The sequence below is a fragment of the Anser brachyrhynchus genome (assembly GCF_964034855.1).
Source record: "Anser brachyrhynchus genome assembly, chromosome: 5".
Taxonomy (NCBI): Eukaryota; Metazoa; Chordata; class Aves; order Anseriformes; family Anatidae; genus Anser; species Anser brachyrhynchus.
In genome coordinates this window covers 12,459,173-12,485,985 of record NC_137699.1, presented here as the reverse complement: position 1 = coordinate 12,485,985, position 26,813 = coordinate 12,459,173, and the positions used below count along the sequence as shown (strand labels likewise).

Here is a 26,813-nt window from a genome sequence, read left to right as displayed (position 1 = left end):
CTTTCCTTTCATGGCTTTAACTCTCACCCACCAGTAGCCTGAATGATGGCAGTCTCTTCTCCCAGGGCTTTCTGTCTTCAGACTCATTTTTTCCCTTTCTCTCCTTCTTCTAGCATAAGGGGGAATACTGTTCAAATGCTCTCTTTCATATTTCTACACTAAATTCCTCTGAATTACCACATCAAAAACATGTTTTGAAGTCCTTTTAAGACCCTTCACAAATCTGGTCCTCTCTAGTCTTTGTTCAATTATTGTACTGTTATGTAATACTTCTGGCACAACAAGAAGTAGACTTAAATACAGTTAAGTACAGTTAAATACTGAAGTGGAGTTACAGAAAACTATTTGCATTAAAAAAAAACAAAACAAACAAGTTAGAAGACCAGTAGTTGCAGCTATGAGAACAATGGCAGGGAGGAAATATACTGTCAATCTAGATATTGCTAGCAGAACAACTTAATAAAAAATATAGTTGCAAAATACAGAGCAAAACAACTGCAACCAAACAACAACAACAAAAAGGTCAGCTCCTTCAGCAGGCCTGCAGTCTTTACATGGCTGATGTCAAAGCAGTAAGCAAACTGTTGTTCTGCAAAACTGAACAGCTTAAGATGGAGCTACTTACCTCTAAACTGTTAACTTTTTCTACCTGAAGATTAGTGAAAAATGTCAGATTTTTACCTTACCCTGAAGGTTTCAAGGCTGAAAAGTTCCACAGGCAAGAAAGCAAAACTGAAGACTAAATAATCTAACTGCATGTCTTAATTTCTTATAGTAAAAGTGGCTTAGCATTACAATAAATAAATAAATAAATAAATTCAAACATAATTTTTCTTATCAGTAACTACTTCTGTAAGAAAAATGTCTCTAGATAATATGCCACAGAGTTTGTCATATATAAGTCATACACACCTGTCCTAGTCACACAAATGTCACATAAAGCTGTAGCATGGGGCTTTTATGCACGTTTCAGTTCTTATACAGCCAAATGCTTCCCGTGAGGATGTACAGAGAGCACTGGCTTCTTGTGCTTCAGTTCTTCTGTTTATGCAAAATTCCGGACACAAAGTCCTTGTGAAAGTGATGGCAGAGAACAGGAAGTGCAGGTGTAACCCATCTACCTAAAGAATTGGGGATCTGTGAATAGTGCTCTTCTCTTCTGAATTCTGGGAGATAACTCCCAGAGATACAAACCTAATAAAATGCAAGTGTGGAAACCCCTCTTCCTAGATACAGCTGCATTCTCAAAACAGAACTGTTAACTAAATATCCAAATCACATTTCACACAGCAGAGATATTTCTGATACAGCTTGTGGAGGTCCTTTATGGCCCTCAGTGACAGAATCCTAATGGTGGGTCTAGATCAGCAATTTAGTCAAGACCATAAGTGCACTTCCAAAATGAACCTCCTGATCCTTTCCACTTACTGCAATTTTTAGAAATTTGCACGAGAGAGCACTTTGAGAGCTCACAAACTGGATTCATTCATATGACAGTGAACTGGAAGATGCAGCTCAGGACTGCAACTACAAATGGAGGACTTCAGTCCACGTAATCAGACTGGAGCCAGTCTGAAGAGATGTCACCCCAAAGCAGATACAGGGTGGTTGTTAAGTTTTCAGCAACTACAGATATGCCCTTATTGAGCCACACCACAGGTGAACCTCATATTTATAGTTTAATTTTGACTAGCAAAGTATCTGATTCGGCGGGGGACTCAGGAAAACTGACATTCATTTAAATGGAAATGAGATTGGACAGGAGGTTCAAGGCATAACTCTGTGAAGGGATATTAAACATTACTGCTTGCATCTTACTGATGCAACTGACTCTGGAATGTAGAGTAGATGGCATTAGAACACTGCTACATTTGAATTGTTTGAAATGATAAAAAAGTCTTGAGAGATTGGATGACTATAAATGAGCAGGAACGTGTGAATTGAAAATCTGCTGCCTTCAGAATGCAGAAGACCATTAAAAACTAACACAAAATGTTTTACCTGTCTGAACATGCCTGAAAGCCAAAACAAGTTTTTCTGTGTAAAGAAAATAACCAAATGTAGCAGGGATGCCAACATCTTGAAGCTGTATAAATTGCCAGTGGGATATTTCTACTTTGCTGAATTCTACTTTATGGACATCTTGAAAGTTTCTAATAAAATGATAAATTAAGTGCTTTTCATTAGTGCAAGTGATTGTGTATCATATTTCCTAAAGAAACAAACAAACAAAAAACTATGAAAGTTTTTGGATTAATACACACCCAAATTATTCCTCTTTCTCTCAAAGAAAATGGTTATCTTCATTCTGATTTGGATTTAGTTGATTCTGATTTGGATTATCTCCAGTGTACACTTGAAAGTCTTTGCCAACATAGTGAAGTCAGTTAAGACTGTGATATTTTAATGACATTTTTATGACATTTCCCACTTGCAAAAGTGGACAGATGCAGTTACATACAGGAATTCATGAAAGCTCAACTGTCAAAAGCACCTTTTTGCCACTACAAACTGCATCAGTTCTAGGAGAGGATGCCCATATAGCCAGGAAAAGTCTTTGTTCAACTGTATTCATCCTAATAAACCCACGGGTCTCACAAAGGAACATCACAGAGAGATCGATCACATTGGAACAGGGAGCACATATTTCAGTGGAGTCTACATTCAGACTGTTAAGGATCCAAAGGTGAAGCTCCACACGAGAAAAAGTGGTAACAAATTTTTTCTCATCCAGCAATTTGCAGCAGGCGTTTTCTTGCTACTACCCTTTCATAATGGAAAAATGCAACAAAGACTTCAGCTCAGTATCTTCATCTCAGTAATGGTATGTGTAACGAAGAGTTAAATGGAGAGGATTGTACTCCATAGCCCTAATCTCAACACCTTCTACAGTCAGAAAGACTCAAAAGCTCTTTTAAGAGAAGAAGGCAAACCCTTCATGTTATCTGAATGGATATTCAGTCTTGGAAGACTCACAAGGTACATCAACTCTAGATACAAGTTCAATGGAAAACATAGCCCTGGGAAGAATAAGGAAGATAGAAGGGAATCTCTTGTTTAGAGGTCTTGTCCTTACTCTTACAAGCAAACTCGGTAGCAGAATCTATGTAAACACCTGCTTCTGATTAAAAGGCTTCAGGATGAGTGATGTTGTATGTGGTTTTAGCAGGGAGAAAAATTACCTTCTGAGCACCGAGCAAGGTTTGAGGTAAAGGGACCTCTCTGTGATGTGGCTGCAAGTTGAAAACCTTTTGCTTTGGCAGCTTGTGGTTAGAAATAGCTTGAAGAATAAATAGGTAGAGATAGGAGAGGAACTGCTTCAAGAAGCTGCACATGGTGAGGTGATGCTGACAGGGAAAATATCTCAGATTAATATAAATATTAAGTGTTTTCAGAAACTTAATCTTTCAGCTCAGCAGTTTCATCTCCAGTCCTCCAAATTCCCATCATGGAGAAGGATCCCTATCCTACTTCAAAAGCCTTCTTGAAGCAGTTCGCATCATATATCCCTAAAAATCAATTTTCTACTACACAACTGCTTGATAACTTCATCTGTTCTTCTGCATCTAAATCACCTAATAAATTGTTGCAAGGATCTGGGCCAAAAGCACTTCCTCTAGTAGGCCTACCTTTAGGAGTGAGAAGATTCTGTGATGACAAACATAGGATAAAATACCAGTTATATCCAACAGTGAGAAAATCATCTACGTTGAATTTTAGCAAGATTGGTACTGGTGATGTTTCTAAATAGCTATAATAGTGTAAATGAGCATTTTGTTTAACTTTTAGCATTTCCATTTATAGAGATTCTTTCCTTCCTATGAAGCTTATTCAACTTCTGGACTTTCTGCTCTTCCCCAAGCTTTATGGCCAGTTGTCTTACTCTAATTCATTATATAGAGAATAAATTTGAAGATTTATATTGATAAGCTTCATGTGTTTATGATCGCTCATATGTTAGACACAGTTGTTAATGCTGATAATGTTGGTAATCTAGCTTTCCCTGAGTGCAGTAAGGCTGGTACAAAATATCTATCCTTATTAGGCAATCTCCTGTGCTAAGGGACAGTGCTGAAATATCCTCCAGTGTATTAAACACAGTTACATTCCACCTTAATAGAAGACCCTCTCTGCAAAACATTTTTAAACCTTCCAGTAGCTGCTTAAGGTACCTTTCAGCATACTGAGAATCAGATTGCATATCATCTTTGTTCAGAACAGTCTTTTTAATACACATACCATTTCCACAATTACTTTTATCACCTATTATCCAATGACCCACTTTAAGATTGTGTATGCTATTGTTCACTCCCTTCTGTTCTGTTTTCACCAAATTTTACCATCAGGATTGTACTTTGTCTTCTCTCCTGTTCCCCCACATGGATCTTATCACTTCCAAGCTTTTATCCAAAAGGAGACTCAAGAACCATCATTCAAGACAGAATTGGACTGTTCATCAGCTTGCTTATTTCTAGCTTAATGTCAAGATTTCATGATACCAGTAAAATAAGAATGGAATGCCTATGGATCAAATGATGCTAGTAAAATTCAGTCTGGGGCTTCAAGAGTTAATCTTTCATCATGATCTTGATCTTATCCAATTGTTAATATGGTTTGCTTGTTGGGTTCCTTAGGGTGGGGAACGAGAGGAACTTGTGAGTGGCCTCTGGTTTTACCAGTGTATGAGGGAGGAAGTTTGTAGTGGCTGAAATTCCCCCTCACACATAGACCCAGGTGAGTGGTGAACAGGCTACTTTCAAAAGCAGAACCTGTGGCACATGGGCATAGATTGAAGGGGAACAACCCAGACAAAGAAACTTCACTTTTCCAAGATACTAGTAACTAAATGCAAAGCAAGAAGACATTTTGCAGAATGAGAGAGTTCTCCCCTTGCAGCAAGGGCCCACCCTCTGCATCCTGAATGGTGATCCACTCGCCCCTGCCACTGCTCCTGCCCAAACCTTGGTAAAAAGGACACACATTCAGTGTAGCCAAAGCAGTAGCAAGTATAAGTGGGATAAAGAGAAGGGAAAAAACGTGGAATGCACTGAATCAAAATCTCTACATGAAGTTTCAGCATCTGACTGTTCAGATACAAGTTTACAAATCTCGTTCTCTACTCACTGTTAAAGGTACTTTTCTATGAGAAATAAATCCATTATTTGGGGCATGTAACTCTTTCTCCTTTCTCCCACTTGCTTTCTCCTTGCAGTACCTAGAAAAGAAGAGAAATCACAAGAAACAAATAAGAGGACTCAGTATCTTTCACTGAATAATCTTGTTCTATAGCCAAGTTTATGAAGAAAGTCTCATGGGCTTGGTTTCTATAAAACACTGGTTTTGTAGAAAAAAAGAAGTGTTTTGTAGAAACTTAAGACTGTGCACTTGATACTGCATACTTTTTTTTTTCTTTCATTCTAAGTTCTGCCACCTAATTCCAACACAGGACTGTTATTAAAGCAAGGCTATGCCACTGCACTGTCCTCACAGAAGTTGTCAGGCTTTATGATCGTTAAACCAGAGAGCAGCACCATCATTACGGTTCCTCCACAGTGGGAAACACATAGGCTTCCACAGCACACTGTACCCGTATGCTTGTTTATTGGTAGCAGGCACAGGCTCTGGGTTGCTGATTATACAGTAAGCACCTGCCCATGGCAGATCTGGCTCGGGGCAGACTTCCTGTTACACTGCCGCAGCTCCCTGAAATGAGATTTATGCAAACTGGCTAAAAGCTGTGATGTCACAGCGCACTGATAGACCCAAGGGCTATCTCCCTTTTACAGACATTTGATAAAATCAGGAACTTCAAATACAACTCGGGAAGAAGTTCACCTCAGAACCTATTAGGGCAAACTATGAAAACTTGTTAGGGTCTTTCTCATATCTTGAGATCCACCACTGCGAAGGGACTTCACGGAGTCCAAGGATCTCACTTCTGTTCTTTTTTTCTTTTTTTTTTCTTTGTTGTTGTTTTTTAATTTTGTTTGTTTCATGTGATTTTTCAAGTCAGATATTCTGGATGTTTGAAAACTGAATTAAGAAAAATTCACTCAGAAGTTGGCTGAATGTTGCAAGCTTGCAAAATGGAAGGATTTCCCCTCATTCCCCCTGTGAGTATATGGGCTTTATTCCTAATATGGATCACTGGGCTCAGTAGCAAAAGACAGAGTAAACCAGATTTTATTATTTGAGAATATCCTCCTTTGGTCTGTATTTGTTATGCCAGGAAGTTGGGCTCCAGTCAATATATAAAGCTAGGGACGACGTTACAATGAATGGGAAATTAACATTTCCTCCCTATACTTGTATCTGATCTTGATCTCCATTTGTTTTCAAAGATTAAATGTATGGTAGTTTTGTATGGTATGTGCATAGCAAGTCAGTGAATTTTTTTTCTTCAGCACCAGCTTTGTGGTAAAAGGCCGAGTCTTGCTTCAGATTGTAATTTTTAATGATCTAAAGACTGACATAGTTTACGTATATTTAACTTTCTACCAATCTGTGAGAGAAGAGTTGCTGAATACAGGTTTTACGTATTGCAAATTTTAGGACTCTGTCCTCTTTGTAATTATGGCATTTTAGTCTCTAGCTTCAGCTTCTTTTGAACTAATTCTCTTGAATTCACTTGCTCAAAAAAGCAATTGGTAAATGAGGGGAAAATCACGCAGCTCTTAATTGGGTCTTTCAATATTTTCTGTTAGACACAAGTTCTTCTGTATGATTATGAGGCTGGTTCTATCCTTTCTTTAACTCTGAAGTATTGGTAACGCTACTCTTATGTATCCCATCATGAGTTCGGAGATAGTCTTTATGAAGAACATAATGGCACTAACCTGTTGTTGAGAAAAAAAAAAGGAAACTTCTAAGCAAAATGGGTAAAAGAGGCCCTAACAAGATTTTATAAAGCCTGTAGAAGCTGAAGAGATGCCAGATAAGGTGATTTATGTGGCTGATGACTTATAGTACTTGGTATATGTGTCCAGAAAAGAGAAAAAAAGACATTGTAGATCCAATAGTCCTTCTAACAAAATTCATATCATGTTTTCTTTGTCCCATTCATGTCATGTTTTCATTGTCCCATCTACTGAAGGCTAAAGCCATGTTTCTTTATCTTCCCCTAAGAAAGATGGCCCTTTGAATTCTCCTCCTGACTGGTATCCATACTGATTGAAAAAATACTTTTTCTTATTTTGGGGAGGTCCTGTATTCTAGCAGTTTATCAGTGGTGCCCCTGAAATCCACTATCTACCCAAAGAGTGAGAAGACCCTAAAATAACTTTTCTTTTCTTTCTTTCTTTCTTTCTGTCTTTCTTTTTTTTTTTTTTTTTTGAACAAACCAAGTTGCCCAGTGCACCTATTGTAAGTATGTCAGGATAGGAATCCAAAAAGAAATTGAGAAAATGAAAAAATAACACACAGATTTCTCAATATGTTACTTGGGGAGCTTAAAAAAAATCCCCCCAAAACCACCCAAACCTTGTCCTCAACTACCCCAGAAACCAGCATCTCGTTTTTGTTATTATTATTGTAGATTTTCTGTCCACACATTCACTCATAGCTAACTTTTCTTTTATTTCAGTATTGAATTCTAGTGCATAAAATGAATAAATGGAGTTAAACTCTAACAGTCTCGCACATATGCTAATTTGTGTTGCAATTAATATTCTGGCTGAACCATGTTCAGGTAAATGATACAAGAGGCAGTGAAAATGTGATTACATCTTACAGGAATACTTGGCAGGGCAATTTGGTTTTGATTGCTGTGATTAATACATTCAAAAATCAATACTTTTGTGTTTTTTACTTTTGGAATTGTTTTAAGCGCACTTTGAACACTGTCAGTTTGAACCCCGCATGGCATCACTACAAATGTCTGTGCCCCTTGGGACTTTTTCTGAGGGGAGGCATTAGCCAGTTTCTAGACAGGGCTTCCTGTGAAGCAACACTTCCCTCCTCTGCCCCTCCCCTTTCAGTTGAGGGTGGGTCAGTAACTGCCTTCCTCTCGACTTTGGTAGGAAACTCTTACCCCTCATTTGGAAAATGCTGCTTAAATGGTTTAGGAGTACTGCATCTTTCTCCGAAGACTCTGAATCTTTGTATGGAAGAGTTCCGCAACGTGGGCCCAAGCCTTCCAATGCATGAGAGAATCTAGTTGTGCTACTGGGCAGAAAATTGATAAACCAAATACATCTTTACATAAAGAGGGCCCCAGTTACATGTGAATCCCTAAGTAGCCACCGGTAGAAATCACATCTCTGAAGGCAAAAAAGTCCCTCAGAAGTGCTCTGTTCCATATAACTGCTTTAGCACAGCAGTCCAGTGAGGCTGGCCCAACGACTGTGTTAGTATATTTACTCATCTTTTCTAAAATATACTGTAAATTTTTTCCCAAGGAAATATGGTTAGTCTTGGCCTTAAAACTAGTCTCAGAAGCACATCATTGGAAACTGTGTGGAGTATTTCTGAATCACATGCCAGTGAATAGTTGTGTCAGGATAACAAAAAAAGATCAGCATTCAGTGAATTTATGATTACCTGGAATCATCTGACAAGGTCCTGGTAAATAACAAGAATGTTCAGGTAGTTATTCAGTTGAGTCTCTTGTATCACTCTTAACTGATGCCAACCAAGCTTTCTCCAAGTAGTTTTGTGGCTTTTCCCTTGGTTTTCAGAGCAAAGAAGGAAGATGGAAGCAACTCTCCATTTACCAAAGTCTGTGACAGACAGAATACTGTTTGTTGACATCTTTCTTGATGCTGGAATATGGTCTTAGGTAACTCCCTGCACTTCAGGGCATATAGGAAAGAAGATCAACTTCAGGAACAGCTATGAGTTACTAACAAAGCTTTCTCTCAGTATTTACAGGAAAACACTTGATAGAACAAATGCCCATTGAGACCAGTTAAAAATGGCACTGTAAAATAAGCCATTCTTTGCCTTTTGTCTGGGCAAACAAAACAGTTCAGTGTCATGGCAGTGCTGTTAGTAAGTAAGATGGTGAAATGTGTGGGTGGGTGGGGAGGTTCCAGAGAAGGACAGAATAAGTGGTAATGATTGGTGCAAGAGGCAACAGCAGCATATGGCGAAACCTCTTCTTTCTAAATAGAGAAAAATGAGCTTTCAATAAATCTTACAGAAGAAAAGTTAGAGAGAGATTAAAACAGGTTCTTGGAAACAGTTTCTCGAATTAATAAAGAAAAGTATCACACCTTCCCATAGGATAAGGATAATCAAGAAAAATATGATACACAAACTTAAATAATATTTGATATAAATCTTCCCATATTAGTTTCTGTACCCTCAAAGATCAGACACCAAGATGGACAATGGTGCCATTTCAAGTCCTTTGTGGTGATGGATTGGTCTAGGTTGCACGAATTAATACAGACAGACATACACATATTTATCCAATGGACCTTTAAGCAAAAAAAAAAAATCATGGAAGAAAATTCCTACAATCCATAGGAAAAAGATTTTAAGTTCCAGACTTTCAACACAGAGTATATAAAACTGATCAGTGTAAAAGCAGACTGTTTTTAATATGCTGAGTATCTGCAACTCTCTCTGCAGTCAGCAAGATCTGTAAATATTAGGGAAATCACTTTTTTTAGAGAGTCTAACTATTTAACACACCTTCCCTTGGCTCTGGTCATTGAATGCATCTGAACATATGCATCTGAACTTGAAAAACTAGCTGACAGTTGAAATACTTCATTCTTAGCTCTCAGACTGTGAAAGACTATTGACTGTTACTGGGTATGTTGGACTGAAATGTGGGAGTTTGAGAAATCTTAGGGAAGAAGATTAGGAAAATCTTAGGGAAGAAGATAGCTAAGGAAGAATGCAACTAGGCAAGTCAAGCGTTCTTTGCCATGCCTAAAATTCATACTATTTATCTATTTTTGGACTGTTGCTTGGGCTTCCTGCCAAGCTATGGCTTTGTAAAAGTGTGACTGATAGAGCTTTTGTTGTAAGCAGTGAAAATTTTATACCTAGCAATTTAAGCTTAAACTGACTGCACACTGATTTCTTTGGAAGTTTCTTTACTTTTTGCTAAATATCTATCAGAGTTACAACTTTTGATGAATCTAGATATGGAAAATTTGCATACTTTCAGTCGGTTTCTCATATTTGAGTTGAAAGGAAACAAAGATTTTTCTTTCAAATGATATATATTTATATGACTTTTTTAACCTAGATTTCTCCCACTGAGTATGTTGTTATTTTCTATTTGGATGTTGAGGTCTCTCTGTTCACAGAATATGACTGCTTTCCTCTGAGTTATGACAAATTAACATTTCTGAATATGAAGGCTGTTATCCCATAAAGGCAGAAACTTAATGCTGGTATTCTTTAGGCTGACACAATTTTAACAGAAAGCATATATTTATGGAAATGGGGGCATAGGGTGAATTAATTTACGAAGATAATGAAAACTAGAAATTCCTTTCAGAACTTCATCCCCCTGTTTTGTCTATGAAGAAAGCAAAACACAGCCTCATTAATTCCATTGGAATCGTATTGATTTGGAGCGGGAGACTGGACCTATTACCTAGAGACTAGAAATAAAAGGAGTCTCTTCAATGTTATCCCTGCTGTGGATACAATTAAATCATGATTTACTCCCTTTACTTCAACTTTTCCTCACGTTGTCTTTATTGTGGGCTATCATTTTCTCAAGATGTCCCCAAAACATCTATCTACCACTATATATTATAGATTATATTGGGAGCTGACAAGTAAGCAACTGATTTGCTCACAAGGCTTTGAGCATTCAATGGATCTGATGACCAGACAGGTTGTATTTTGGAAGTCATAATATTTTAGGCAATCTTACCAGCACATTCTAATATGATACATTGATAAAGTACACAGCTGCCATTAAGGATCTAACAAGGTCCAAAGTACTTTCTAAAAGTATTTTCTATTCTTTTCTGTTCTAACATCTTAACCCTCTGGGAGCAACTCCCTGTTTTTCTTGATCTATTTTCCTCATAGAAATCTTAGAAATCACATCCCTAGAAAATGGACAATTTTTTAATACAGAATTCCAGCAGAATGAAACAATGGAGTTAACTAGAAGAATTAAAGACAAGAGCTAATGAGAAATGGCAACTCTGATCTAGTTTTCACCAGAAAGAAATATTTTCCTTTTGCCAGCTGCTTATCTCTGTCTGGATTTTAATGGCAGATGCTGCCACAGGTTTCATTTTGTGAGCAATCTAAAGGAGCAAGAAAAAGAGAAGCTTGCATGTGTTTTTGGCATGCTGTCACCATTGCCTAAGCTTACAAAATACTGGTGAATATATGAAGGAATAAACATATGCACATATAATATACATCTATCGTGAGTTACCATATTGTTCTTAATATTTGTCCTTTTCTTTAAAGTTAGTTATGCTAAAGACATTAACAGAAGAAAAATGGTTCTATTAGTACCTCGTAGAATTAGTCTCCTTTCAGAGCACATAGCAAGAAGGTTTTTTTGAGTTCTACATTGCTGTTGACATCATAGAACACTTTTCAGAGGGGATGAAATTATTGTAGTGAACTTAACTCGCTCTAATTCTTCATTCTGGAAAAAAAAAAAAGTAAATGTTAAATGAAGCAAAAGAATTGTGCACAAATAACAGACCACCTTTACTGAACAACATAAGAAGTTAAACAGTATTCACATTGGACTACTCAGAGTGGTAAGGAAGACAAGCAGGGAAGTTGCCCTACGTCACCTGTTCTAAGAAGTTAGGGAGAACTTCAATTCTGCAGCAAAGCGTCTAATACAACTCAATGTATGCCCCACATTTAGACTTGCTAAGTCTTCTCTGTGCATAACAAACAGCCCTATACAAATGATTTGAACCAGCAAACGTTTAGACTTAATCTTGGACAAAAACTGAGAAGGAAAACATTTTCATTTTCCTCTGTTGACATTGTTACCCTCCTACAAATTGTCACCATTTAGTGTCACCTCCTAGAAACACCCCAAGTAAGATGCTTAGGCAAGTCAAGTTTCTGCTTTCTCTGTCGTGTACAAGATGAAAAAGAATAAATGTCTGTCACTACCAAATAAAAGTTTTCTCTTCTGTGCTTGTGTAGTGGTATTTTGTCCTTATGTCCCAGATAGCTGGACAGAAGGTTGGAAGGTGGGATATCAAGAACTTATAGAATACCACAGGACAAATTCTGTTACACAGACAGCAGGAAGCTCTCACTGGGTCTAAAGAGATGGATTTCTCTCTTTTTTCTGTTTTTTTTTTTTTTTTTTTTTTTTTGGCAAAACAGTGTTTGGTGTTGAGCATTTTATTTCTGCTGGTTCAATAAGAACTTGAAGCCTCCCCTTCTTTCTCTAGGCAATATAAAATGTGTTGGCATCTCCTCTTCGCTAACTGATATGAATAAATTTTGAATGGATTTGTCTAAGCTTACAGTTCTAAAAATTTCTTTTCTCGTTACAGCCCTCTGAAGATATGGTACCCTATGAGTCAGACCTCTACCGACAGCCCCATGACTATTACCAGTATCTCAACAGTGATGGAGAGAGTCATGGTGGTAAGTTAAAAAATATCTCCTTGGAGCATAAAGTCTCATGGTATACCACAGGAAAAAGATTTTAGGACATTCAGGAAAAGAACAAATATGCTGCTGTGATCTATAATGTACAGGCACATACTTTTAGATCAGAAACCAACAACAATCTATTCTGCTTAATGGCACTGTTCCAATCCAGCAATTGCAACACAGATTTCTCTGAAATAGAATTTCAGAAAACACTGAATGGTCTAAGGAGCTTCCAGGACATTCAGTGTATTACCAGGAAGGTGGGACCTCATGATCTCTATCCTTCATTATCTTCACTGTGTTTTAACTTTCCTCTACAGATCAAAACCACTCTGCTTGTTTCAGAAATCTCCGAGGACATGAATTTGCAATACTGTACTTCTTGCATTCTTGTCTCCAATTCCTATTTGACTTAGGTCCCAAATACTCTGTTAGTGCCTTCATTTTAATTCTGTTTCTCTGGCATTTGGCTTTTTTCAACTCCATGTCTTTCTCTCTTTCTTTTGATCTCTTTTGCATGCTGCCACATGTAGCTGAAACTTTCACTCTTCCTCCAGTACACACAAGTACTTCCTCTCTCTAAATCTACGTAAAACTTCCTTGTAGCTGTTTGTACATAAATCTAGCTTAAAGTAAAATAAATTATTGTTAACATTATACATGTGATTTAAAGGTTTGGTGTCTTATATATTTTCACATCTTGTGGGGACTGGGCTCTAAATCAACATAGAAGGGATAGTCCAGCCCTGTGAATTTTGTCTCCTGTGCAATACAATGGTCCAGCAACACCACCCTGGAAATATCAGGGTCAATATTGACTCAAGAAGGAAAAGCACCGTTCTACTGTATCACTTGTGGCAGTCCCTTCTGATCCTGGAGTTTCCCTAAAAGACTCCTATTGATATAGCAACTAGACCCATCACTACTCAATTTAAGACATCTAACAGCTTCACAGCATAGCACTGTTTTATCTGTGGCAACAGAAACTACCTGAAGGGACAGCAAGTTACAGAATAGGATTGTTCTGGGCATTTACCTGGAAAAGACTCCTACCTAAATTTGTTCAGTACATTGCATTTAAGAAACACCAATGATATTCTTAAGGCCTGGAAACAAAGAACCGATTCATTTTTTATAAGTTATCTCATGGCCTTTGTCAAGTCACATTAATCAAACCCAGCAAATTCCACATGGAAATTCAGGGTTTTTACAATACAAACTGTACCTGTTTACACACCCATAAAATGGGGATAAAATTTATTATCTCAAAAGGCAATTGTGACAATTAAACAATAAATACAAAAGATGTCATGTAGGAAAAAGCACTGGGAGAGAACTTTTCTGTCATTAAATCTAGGTTACCTCAAGCAACAACACCCCTTTATCTTTCATAAACTTATCATCTCACCTGTTTTACTGCCCATTTTTTCTGTTGGAAGGCTGTGTCTAAGCTACAGTGTTCAGATCATTAGAATGTTTTTACTCATAATAATGAACACTACAATAACTCAAAGTCATCTATATGAGTTATGGCCTAAGCAGTACCAGTACTGGCCCAAAAGACTCCAAAAAAACCTGCTTAATGTTTTAACTCCTACAGTAAGTGGTTATGCAAGAGGCAACTTTATCCCAGCCTGAATATTTCAATCCATTTTTTATTTATGAAAGTGCCTGCAATGTAGTTGCTTGTGTCCAAATATCTAATGTGCCTTATCCTCTCCTGAATTGCTCACAGTCTAAGACAACAATGAGCAACCACAGCATACAGAGGGGAGTGAAACACACAAATTAACTCATTTTTCTTCTTTTCTATAAACATTGACAAACCCAACTTTGGCTTTTTTTTTTTTTTTTTTAACATGACAAAGGTAGTAGGTCTTGAGAAAAGCCACGCAGAAGTGCAGGAAAGGGATATTACAAATTACTAAATGTTCAGAATAATGAGGGTAAAAGTGTAATGATTAACAAATGATGGGGAAAATTAATAAATAAGGTGCTGCAGTGATAGTGTTGAAGTGAAAGAGGTGAGAACATAATTAGGTAAGAAAAAGAAGAAATATGTAAGACAGAATTGAGGAAAGAGTGTTCAGGTTGGGGTACAGTGAGATCACTGGGAATATATAAAATATAATTTTGCAGGTCTACTCAGTAACACTGTGGACCTCCAAGAAAAACTGCCAGATAAAACAAATAGATACTACAAGACAGAGCAATTCTTCTGACTGCGCAGATATGTGACTACTAAAGAAACAAAGTCTTGCTCAAGAGTCAGACTACCTCTCTCTCACTGTTAGCAAATTAATTTTGTGAAAGAGGTATGGCAACAGGTTAATTTGTTGATCTATGCTACACACGTTACTGTCACTTTTCTAAAAGATAATGCTGAAGACAACCCTTATGCCTTGTTTACTTGAGTTGGCAGCAAAGTGCACACAACACTAGTTTAATATGTAGGAGATCATTGCCAGTAAGTGAACACTAAATCAGACACACAAAAATATACCACAGAAAATCCCTATGTTCAATCACATCATGCATTGTTTGCATTTATTTTACATAATGCAGTTTAATTATTTTGTAAATACTGTAATAAACACAGGGACAGTCATATAAGGCAGAAACTACTTTGAGTGATTATGTATTAGTCCATCACCCTACCCTGAGCTTGTAGGCTAGTAAGTCTGTAAATGTAATATAGCGTATTTTGTAACACTACTGCAATCTTAGTAATTACAAAATTCAGAAATTCAACTGCAGTTTTGTCTCTAAGTTCACTAAATGTCATTGGTTAAATAAAAATATTTTTTGTGTGAAGCTGAATTTTGACCACTGTTCATTTTGCTGCTAGACTCGTGGAACTTACCAGATTTTGTAGGCTGGGATTTTATTTTCTTCCCACCTCCTGAAGTAATATGCTAATTTAAGAAACTCTGCTTTGATTTTTTTTTAGGATTTTAGCCCATGTAGCAGTGGAGGAAAGTCCAAACATGTGAACCTTAGTCGGAAATAATATAAGGCAAATAGAAAGAATTCCAGACTTCATTAAAAAAATCCCCTCACTTTGAAGCCATTCTCGTGACGTGCTGGGGCCTTACTCAGGGATTTTCAAACATTAGGCATTATTAAAATCATGAAGTTTGTTAATTTGTAAAGTGAGAGCTAATGTGATTCTGTTGTCATTAGAGATTATACTGCCGCATTGCCACGGCGTTTCACTCAACAGAGGGCGGTTCTGCAGGGAATCAAGGCACGCATTTTTCAGTGTCCTTCAATGTTTTTCTCATTTCCTCTGGTTTTTTTTTTTTTTCTTGGCTTGTTTTTTTCAGATGAGTGAAACACAGTAGGAACATTTAAACTGTACGTTGTGGTGATGTGTGAGAAACACTCTCCTAGCTCAAAATGAGTTGGACTATCTATGCAGCACAGAGCAGAACTGGCTGCTCAGAGATACTGGCTTGGAGCTCTCAAGCAGAGCCATGTCAACAGAGTCGTCATCTTAGATCGGGCAGAGGGCTGTGCTGACAGAGCTATCGTGCTTCCGGTTCGAGAACTGGCTCATGAATTTCTGCGAGGTTTTACACCGCATGATGCAGATTTAGCCTGTTACCCCACTTTATAATAAATACTTTTCCTAAGCCTATTTCACCTTCTAGCTCCTGGTCCTGATGTTATTCTATTAAAATAGGAGCAAAGAAATTTACATTGGGCATAGGATAACCCAGAAAGTTCAGTTCTGTTTCTTACTTGTAGAGTGTGAATCTACCTCCACAGCGAATATTAGCATAATGCCTTTAGGTCCAGTATTGCTTCCCAACATGGGAGGGAGTTTAGAACTCATGACTGTCCTTCCTCTAACCTTTCATTACATACAACACCAAAACAAACATGATCTCCATGTCTCTATAAGTGAGAATTTTTTTCACATCCTCTTTCACTTCACATGAAATTTCTCATAATGACTCCATTGTATACCTATAGCTTGGTTTTTAATAACATTTTCCTTGACCCAAAGAATAGACACTTTCCATTTCTAGAATCTTTCTCTCCTTTCTTTTTTCTTTGCTCCACCTTTATGTTTTTGTGAAAAGATCAGAATTACTGTGCATTGCTAACGTAACAGTAACAAGAACACAGAAGGAAATAGCTGCAGTGCAGCTGATAACTCTAATACCTGCAGATACTGATATTTAGATTTTTTTTAATCTTTTAATGTGCAATAACTTAGCCAAGAAGGGTAACTGCAAAGGAGTTTGTGGACACAGAATTTGGAATTTCATTTTCAGTGCAACTAAAACTATATATTTTTCCTAAGTATCACTGTGAAACTATCGATAACTAAAACAGAAATAAGGACTTTTGTCCAGTCACAATTTTGGACATAAATTTGTGTTGAAGTAGTTTCTGACAGATTCATTTGGTAACTTATTAGTATTATGTGATCACTGTAAGTCCTCAAATGCTGTGCTATTAGTATTATTCATAGTAGTACTTTTACAGCAGGACATAATTCAATAAAAAATGACTTCAATAATGAGTAGGCTTAATGTTACATAGTGTTTAACACTAGTATGCATAAACAGTGTTATACAGGTTAATTTAGTTGCCAAGAAAGAGTACAAAAGAACAGTTCTGGAGGCAGCAGAAACCTTGTTATAGGCTCCAATAGACTAAAACTTATTTTGAAGTACAAAAACATCACTGCTGATAAAAGCATTTAAAAAGAATCAGAAGTGTACCACTTGGAGCTTGCACAAATACTCATGGCTATGCATGTTGGAAATGTACTGTCTTGACTCCTGACCACCACAGCTACTCCTAGTAAGACATTCCACACCTGAAGACTTACTGTTGACAGCCTCAGAGAGTTTTGCCTGGGCTTTGTCATGCTCATGATTACACACTGATCTCATTTGCTGTATTAGATCGTCAAAGACAAGAGGTCTTTGACAGATACGTTCACATCTGAGAGAGGACCTTCTGCACAAGGAGTAAAGCCAGATTATTCTAAGGAACATGAGTATAGATTACTCCTGTGATGTATTCTTAACAATTTATTATATGGGTTACCAGAGGTATATCGGGCCTCCATGGTTGGCTCTAAGTAGAGAAATCTTCCATAATTTAGCCCAGTAAAAACATGAGTTAGGGTGTATCTGTCTTCCAACTACACAAATAAGTTTCAGACTGAAAGTGCCCAAAGCCTCCTACCAGGAGGATAACCTGTGATAACCTGTGCAGTCAGACTCACAGTGAGTGAAACACAGTGGGAACATTTAAACTGTACATTGTGGTGATGTATTTTATATATTTCTACATATACCTTTCTACAGGCCTGAGCCATAAAGGCAGCTACAAGGGCTTACAGCTTCCCAAGTATAACTATGTTGTAATGATATATGTACAAGTATTTTGTAATGTTATAAATGCAGATATGTAATAAACATATCACCAGGTTCCCTCCAAAGGAAGTCACATTCAAAGTCACTATCCTGGTTTTCAAATCCTCAGTGATGCTACACCTAATTGCTTGAAACATAAGTGAGGAAGAATGAGGAGATAGAAGCTGAGAGAAAGAACAAAACTGGTACTGAAGAAATAATATTCTCAGGACATTAGATAATGTCATACACAATAGCGTCATATTGCAGAATGAGACAATTGCTCCTCTCTATTCCTTCAGTACAACTACCCTTGGAACAATATGTTCAGCTCTGTCCCTCATATTATCAGAACATTGTCAACAGCTGGGAGGGAGCTTGGAGGAGTGCACAAGCATGATTAGGGGGCTGAATATACTGATTTATGTTGAAAGATTGAGAGCTAAATACATGCAGCTGGGCTAAGTGATAATTAGAAATAGATTGTAAGTGTACATGGTAACAACCTGAAAATAATGAAGGGTAGGAAAGAAATTATTTATAATAACACAAAGGAAGAAAACTTGGAACAAGAGATATAAATTATAAATGTTACACTGAATCATAAAGAAATTTTCACTGTGCACAAAACGATGCATGAGAAGTTAAAGTACGGAGGGCTAGTTCCAAGCTCAGTCAGAGCAGAGGACGTGATGCTAACTGATTTTTAAAAAAGAGCACAAACAGATACGTGCATAATTGCAAATACGTGCAGCTACAGTATGTGAGACAGAAATAGAGTTTGCAATGCTTCAAATTTGCTCTAGCAGATTTTAAATTCTGAGCAGCAAATTTGAAAATTTTGGAGAGGCTTATATTGAACAACAATCTCAAACTGAGAACTGTATAGAATTTAATTGAATCATAACAGTAAATAAATCAAGTAGCAGTATATTCATTATCTGAGTACTTTTTAAATTTTTGAAAAAAAAAAGGAAATTGTCACAGAAATTTCTAGCTTAATAGAGAGATTAAAAACCTAGAGAAAGGGGCTACATTAGAATTTGCTTCAACAATTAGAATTCAATTAGAATTGCATAATACCGTACACAAAACTGTTTATTCTTTTATTCTCTGGTATTGCTACTGAAAAATATGGTGCATACCAACACATGATTACAGGAGATAAGTCCCATGCTTTTTCTGTAGCGTTCCTGAAGTTTTGCTAGCAGATGAAAATAAAGATTGAAGATTAGTGTAGAATGATCAGATCATCTTCATCTGCTCATTTCCATACCATGAAAAAAACTATAATGACAATCTGACAATATGTAAATCAGTATAATTTGTTGCCTCAAGAATGAAAATATAAGATTGTTAGAGTCTCTTCTTGAGAAAGGTGCCAGCATTAATGTCTTTTGCATGTTCTGCTATATTATCATTGAAATCCATCACTCCATCTACGAGTATTGTCCTAATTAAAGTGGCCTAAGAATTACTTTCCAGCCACAGGCACCTTGGAGATTAGGAAGAGAAACATTACAGGAATCTATATAGATTGTCACCAGAGATAGACAGGTCTACAGGGATGGCATGGAGTGGGCAGAAGGGACAGTGGTGGGAGTAGGAACCAGTAAAAGACTGGTAAGTGCTATGTTTCTTACTTTTGTAATGACAGACAAGCTGCTGTTTTCTTTAGATCATTACTGGGAATATCATCCACACCACATGCACAGTGAGTTTGAGACCTTTGGAGACAACCACTTCACAGAACTGCAGAGTGTACAGCCTCCCCAGCTGCAGCAGCTCTACAGGCACATGGAGATTGAACAAATGCATGTCTTGGATTCTGCAATCCCAACTACACATATTGGACTCAACCATCAGGTATGGTTACCAACTCTTATGCAGAATTTAGATGATAGTTAAGGGCAAGAAACAGAATGTGTCAGGGAATGCATACAAGAGATTGCTGAAACAAATTATATGAATTTTTGCTGTCCAACACTTGACATAAAACTCTTCATTCTCAGGACAAATGTGGTTCAAGCTTTCTTTCTATCTGGACGACGAGAAGCCAAGTTCCTCAAACAGTGCATAAAAAGATAGTTTCAGAATTGTGTTTAATTTGGAATGAAAATCAACTGCTTTGAAATCCTGCAGAGGAACTGGGCCTGAGAAGCTGTGCACTGCCATAGCAAAGGTGTCCATGCCTCCTGGGAAACATTCTGAGCCCCACTGTGGTAGGAATATTTTAAAAATTTCCAAGCATCCCTGGCAATTTTACCTGCCCTGTGCAACAAATAATAACAAAGAAAAGTCATCAGTAATGTTACCACAGAGAAACACATTAGGGCCAACCTACTCATGATTTTATCTAAAAGAAGCTAAATCATGACCTGAAGCACAGTATCTCGTCTCTTCTCAGATTTTACAAAAAGACAGTCATCTGCCCATGAAAATAGGCATTCCAATGTGCAGCAGTCACCAAAGTGTCAGTGAATGATCACTAAAGCTGAAATTATAAGGAGTTCCACGGTACTGCCAAGACACCAGAGCGAAGTGGGCATTGAGATCCTACAGACTATGCTGCATGTCATTATTGGAAGCAATCAGAAAGCTGGGATATTTTGTGCCAAGGAGTCTCCCAGGGCAGGCAAGATACAGATAATATGCTGAATACAAGACAGAGTAGGAATGAGATCAGAGACAGAACTGTTTGCTGATTACCCTGCTGCATATAATGGTGCCATTGCTAAGATTTTGTGAGAAAAACTGCATGCATCTAATTGTTATTTTAGGTTTCTTGTTCAAAGCAAACTGAAATTATAAGCAAATACTGTATTAATTAAACACAAGGAAACAAAGAGTGATTAAGTTAACACTATCAACAGGAAACTGACTTACTGCAAGCCATCAAACTTCTTACCTACAACACAAAAAAAAATCAGGAATAGAATGTAAGATGTAGCTACAAACAAAGAATTAGGAACAGAAAGTTACAAATATAAAAAAACGCTTCATGGAACAGAAGCCTGTGGGAAGCTTCAAGTCGTTTCAGTTGCTCAGTGCAACTGCTAACACATAACAACCAACTGTTACACCCAACCAAAGGCAAAGAAGAAAAGTTAGATATGTTATGAGTGTCCTTGGAAGCACCACCAAAAATCAAGAGAGGGTGCTTCTGCTTAACCTACTTCAGTCTACTCAATTTCCATCTTTCATTTCAGGAGTACAGACACAGAACTAATTTTGTTGTAACTTTCAATAGAGTGTTGTGTTCTCTCTCCCCCACCCCATGCCAAGCTGCAGGAGATAGTCACCATTACCCTCCTCTTCCTTACCAGCTGGGGATCTCTCTTTTTTTTTTTTTTTTTTTTCTTTTACTTTAACCTACTGTAGCTTATGCAAGTGGTATTCAGCATGCTCTGAGGTTCAGACTCTGGTGTGTCTCAGCCACAGACTTAGGTGGCATATACTATATTATTCAAGGCATTTCCACGGAAAGAGAAGCAGGAAGCAAAGTTTATTCATCAGCTGAATTTGCCAGTTACTAGCTGCACCCATGGCTCTCATGCAATGTCATAGTTACAGTTTGCAAATAAAAGAAGAACATGAAAAGATACTTCTCTGATTTTCTGTTGATACCACATTATTTTGTGAAATCAAATTCAAAGCTCAAACTATTCTTGGACAACAGGACCTTCAAACAGGTGGTCTCTTCAAGTACTAAATGAAGAAGAGAATACTTGCTCTGAAGGGAGAATGAAAGGAAAGGTTGGAAAATTGTGAAGAGTTTTAGAAAGAGGAAAACCACAAGTGGATGCCACAGGTCTTGAGACAACACCAGAATATGGAAAGCAGCTAGAAGTTTAAGTTTTCTCTCTCTGAGTTGTATTAATGAGCTGTTTTCTTCAAACACACTAGTGGGACCTCTGCAACTCTGTATGTATTGACCTACATTGAGTTTCAGGCATTGCTAAAGTGGGTGTAAGCAAAAATACAGCAAATAGAGAAAGGAGGGGTGGTGCAGGGGAAGCTTAGGATAGTCCTCAGGTTAGTCTGAGCAACCTCCTTTGCTTGAGACCCTGTTCCTCCCTCACAGCATGTTCCCACCTTCCCCCTCCAGCCCCAGAGGAACTCACTCCCACTCCTCCTCAATACACTGTAGCTTTCCACAGCCTTTGCCTTTCCAGATGCACCAATCTGTTTTCCTCCCCTGAAAGACACTGTCCCACCTTTTCATTCCCCTTCCCCCATGACCCTCTCTCCCTTCCCTCCCACCCCTGAGGCCGCAGCTTTCTTAACCGTAAAAAAGCTAAAGGTGACTCTGTGGTGAGGGCTGAAGTTTCGCTCTTGGGGATCTGACAGGAAGCTTACACACACTCTTACCCAATCCTGGCCTTCCTGCCACGTTTGGCTCCAGCCAATCTGCCAACTCACTAACCGCCAGCTGCTGCACCCCAAAACCAGTGCTTGGCACGCTCCTTATTGGGACATTTTCGACTGGTGCAAAACTCATCTGAAAAGCACCACTCGGCCAAGCCTGACACGGGGTGGGTGGTGTGACTCACGAAGTGAACACCCACTCCCTGCTTCAGCGTGTGAGCTTGTACAAAGGGAATCAGGCTCAAAATGCCCTGTTCGGTGGAAGGAATGAAAGGCAACTCAAAAGGAGCTCACCTTACAGGAGTAGCAATCTGGCTCATTTCATGAGAAACACGTTTTATTTGCTGCTGAATTTGGGGGATTTTTAAAACTTTTTTTAAATGTTGAAATTGAGTTCTTACTCCACACCCCTCAGCCTGATTTATTTCTCCTGCTTCAGTAAGGAGCTGCAATAATTCTTGGCAACTGGTCTCAATCCCTATCAAACTAGACAGCAACTGAGAATTTGCAGAGCTGAGGTATATTCCATACTGCTTGTGACAAGACCTCTATATAAGGGCAAGGGAATTCAGCACAGAAAACAGCTTGCCAGCTTTGCAGATGAGAAATCCCCATTGATGAGGAATTTTCAGATAACCACGTAGGAAAAGAGAACATGATCCAATATGATATATCCCCAGCAGTAAGGCTATTCCTCTCTTCAAGGGGGAAATTCAGGACAAGAAGCTGACAAACCTGTGTAACCCTGGCTCCACAGATGGATGCAGTCCTGCAGCGATTCAGTGTTGTCAGAAGGTACTATGTCTGAGAAAGGAAGAGAACAACAGAGCCAAAGGCAGTCAAAGTGGCTATGCCAAGACAAAACTGACCAGATCTGCAAAATCTGAAAGAGTGGTTCCAGAAAGGCCATGTTAGAAAAAAAGTTCATTTCAAAAGCAGTTTTATACTAGGGATAAAATCCCTAGGGATAAGCAGCACAGATCAGAAACTCATTAGGAAGAATGTTATCTTGGTTTATAATCACTACACAGAAGGAATGTTGCGATGTTTCAAAAGCAGTTAAAGTATTTTCAAAGCAATTAGTACCAACAGAGCATTTTCTATACAGAAGGCTTGAGTGTAAAATGTAATTTTTGAAAAATGTTCACATAATTATCAATGTATTAGGCAGAGGCATCTGTCATACGAATATATTGTCTTCAACCAGAAAAAACAAAAACAAAAACAAAACAACAACAACACACAAAACAAAACAAAAAACCGCAGTAGGTTCTTAGCCCATTAGGAAACCTGGTACCATGTGCGACTTTTTCCACCTTCTTAAGTAGGGTTCTCCTACTTAAGCAGTACAGCTTTCTCTACCCCCAGCAAGAAGAAATGTGTCTAAATTAGAAAGAGAAGGTTACTGAACTGGGGAGATATGGGAGAAGGGGGACAGTACCACTTGCATAGGATATAACCTATGGGAAAGTTCTGACTTTCACAACTTCGTTCCTCCTTCTCTCCTATTTGAGATGCATCTTTACACATGTGTAAGTGTTGACTGTTACGTGTTTTTTTTTTTGGTGCATAGTATTTATTTTTAATGTCAATGACTAAGTCACTCACTCTAAACAATCTCATATACCTTTTGCTTTCTTTCCCCTTCCTCTGTAACTCTCTCCATGATATCTCCTTTTTCTCTTGATGTCCCACCCTCTATCACTATTTCCTCCCTCTGCTATTCTTTTCTCCCAAAGGTTTCCTATTTGCCCCGGATGTGCCTACAGTACTCCTCTCCACCGCAGCCCAGTTCTGATGAGGAGGACATAGAGAGGCAGAGCCCCCCACTGGAGGTATCAGATGGGGAGACCGATGGTGTGGACCCTGGGCCTGGAATTATGCATGGTGAAACAGGTCAGTGAAAACAGAGGGACTTTACCGTGCTATGTGCTGAGCAGCTGTTACATTACCATGACAATAATGAATAAACTAATAGAACTGCTGTGCTAGTATTTTACCCCACTGCCCTGTCTCCTTGCACTCTCCTGTCTTCTGAATCTTTTGTGACCATAACCGCGTCTGTATCTCAAATACCATTTCTTCTTGTACTCCTGCTTTCTCCTGCCCTGCTTATTCAGGCTTCTTCCCAGCTTTTGACATTTCTATCCCAATTTCCATTAGCAGATGGGAAAACCAAGGCAAGAAGCTCAAGGAACTGATTTTTAAAAATACCGAGCTGCGTTTGCTCAGTACCTAAAAGTTTGGTTTTGTATAACCTGCCCAAATTAGCTTCAGATTAGTTTCAAATTAACAATGTTTTTAATTATCTTCAAGTTAGAAAATTAATTTAAAAACTCATTTGGAATTCCTTATTCTCATTTTTTAATTCTCAGAACAGCCATCCATGTTATGTCCTCACAGGATAACTCTTTCTATGGCTATAAAGGCTGCAAACTGAAGAACCTATGTGACTGACAAGCTAGCTGAAACAGTTATATGAACTATATAATTTCTGTTTCATCAAGGACTACGCAATAATACTAATGCTCCACTGCTTTTCTTCTCTGTTTCTCACACAGGCAGCAAGAAAAAGATACGTCTGTATCAGTTCCTTCTGGACCTTCTTCGCAGTGGAGACATGAAGGACAGCATCTGGTGGGTGGACAAGGAAAAAGGTACTTTCCAGTTCTCCTCCAAACACAAAGAAGCATTGGCGCACCGCTGGGGCATCCAGAAAGGCAATCGCAAGAAAATGACTTACCAGAAGATGGCACGGGCTTTGAGAAACTATGGCAAGACAGGGGAGGTCAAGAAGGTCAAGAAGAAGCTGACCTACCAGTTTAGTGGAGAGGTGATGGGAAGGGGGGTCACTGATAGGAAGCATTATCCTCATTGAGGCCATGGGACCATAAGCAAGAAAAATATTAAGACCTCCAGGCTGGATACCAGCAGAGTAGATGGACGCATCTTTCTCTTTGCTTCCTGTGCCCCCTTCTCTGCCTTTAAAGGGCCTTTGCCGTCAGATGTTTCTGGTACGAATTCCCTTCTTCAGCATCTGAGAATCCTAAACGTGACAGAATTCTTTGCTTCCATCCTACAAGTTGGACAGAGTTGGGAAATTTAAACAATGTACAAATACGTTACTGTCAGGAAAGATTTTTTGATTGTATTGTAACTAAAGAATACAGCTGATGAAGTTTTGCCTTCAAAGGTGGTGCTGTGTCATTCACAGTGACACTGCATTAGCTTACAGCTTTGAAACTAGCATTAATACAGGCTCTGCCGCAGCTCTCAAGGCTAGAGAGAAGTTTGCAGATCTTGGAATGATACTCATTCTTTTAAATAGTAATAACATGTACATATTTAATAAAATTTGATATAATGAAGTCCTAGTGTTTGCATAATAAATGATTACTTCACAAACAAATCTCACGTGCATTCAATTATGCAGATATAGCTCTCCTGCGGTACTTGAACAAAAGGCATGTTGGGCTACAGGGCTTTATCCATCTATCCCTACTTAGAAACATATCAATGCTGTCAAGCTAAGTACCAGAGATAATCAGTGAAATACATTACTGTGAAAGAGGCTATAGTACTAAAGTCAATTTTAAAATATATTTATATATCATCATTATTTTTTCCTGTGCCAATGAAGCCCTGCCAATTGAATAACTTCTATTCGCTTATCCCAAGAGTGCCATTTATAGCTCTATCCGGTTCAGAACATAACAATTAACCATGTTCTTCTGTGGTTTCACTCATTTTCCTGCTCCTGTTCTTTCCTGTTGCTTGCTTACTCCACAGTGGTATCTTGATTTTAGCTTATGAACCTTTCTGGGAAATGAGTTGTCTTTAACCGTGTTTTTGCAGATTTCTAGTTCAACAGGTTTTTAAGCTTCTAATTGTGGAATTTAGTCCCTACTGTAAAACAATAGTAACTAATAACAACTGCATTGTAAAAATTACACTCAAAATGCAAAATAAAAGAGAATTCAACACCTGAGATACAATGGTAAAGTTACCCCGTGCAACGGTAAAGTTACCCCCGTACCATGGGGTACAGTTACCCCGTGAAAACACATAAGAAAACCTACATCAACCGACACTGAGAAAATCAGCACTTTAACATTTAACATTATTTAACATATCTTGACTGTGGTTAAGCACTCAGAAATCAGGAGATGTCATAATGACTGAAATGAACAAAGCATTCTTTTGCCATTTCTACATGCCATTTCTACATTCTAATAGTTTAGTTACACGGTTACAGAACTTCAAACAAAGCTACAAAATATTCACCCCAACTCCAGTACATACCTGAAGTACTGGAAAAATAATTCATGAGTTATTTATACTCATAATCGCTGCATATATTCATAGCCTGTGACCATCACCAATAGAAAAATATGTATTTTGGGATGTTATAACAAAAACAGTAAACTAGGTGGGAGAAATTAAATTCCAAAATAGATGAGGTGAAAAGAGAAAGGTCTGAAATAAAGGGAAGGGTTTTATTTAACA

At 38.1% G+C, this 26,813-nt stretch overlaps 2 protein-coding genes across 3 annotated transcripts in view; one reads left to right on the top strand and one right to left on the bottom strand.

Annotated features, from left to right (window-relative positions):
• Positions 1 to 8,909, bottom strand: part of SLC39A13 (solute carrier family 39 member 13) — a 54,508-nt gene extending 45,599 nt beyond the window's left edge. The window contains exons 1-2 of one of the 2 annotated variants that reach the window (XM_080592589.1): positions 8,539 to 8,909; positions 5,125 to 5,215 (exon numbers count right to left, since the gene is read on the bottom strand). The gene's annotated coding sequence lies outside the window, so the exon portion shown is untranslated. The remainder of the gene's footprint in view (positions 1 to 5,124; positions 5,216 to 8,538) is intronic. The other variant, XM_080592585.1, reaches the window with a different exon arrangement.
• Positions 5,737 to 25,716, top strand: SPI1 (Spi-1 proto-oncogene). Its single transcript, XM_080592595.1, has 5 exons — positions 5,737 to 6,113; positions 12,459 to 12,552; positions 19,618 to 19,805; positions 24,047 to 24,203; positions 24,869 to 25,716. Exons 1-5 carry the CDS (start codon positions 6,069 to 6,071, stop codon positions 25,183 to 25,185), a joined length of 801 nt encoding a protein of 266 aa, XP_080448721.1. The 5' UTR covers positions 5,737 to 6,068; the 3' UTR covers positions 25,186 to 25,716.
• The last annotated feature ends 1,097 nt before the right edge of the window (positions 25,717 to 26,813 follow it).

Excerpts from the sequence above, each read along its gene's own strand:
- SPI1 (XM_080592595.1), top strand. The coding sequence starts at position 6,069 with ATGTTGCAAGCTTGCAAAATGGAAGGATTTCCCCTCATTCCCCCT. Across the intron at positions 6,114-12,458 it reads GATTTCCCCTCATTCCCCCT|CCCTCTGAAGATATGGTACC; the intron begins GTGAGTATATGG and ends TTCTCGTTACAG. Across the intron at positions 19,806-24,046 it reads ATATTGGACTCAACCATCAG|GTTTCCTATTTGCCCCGGAT; the intron begins GTATGGTTACCA and ends TTTCTCCCAAAG.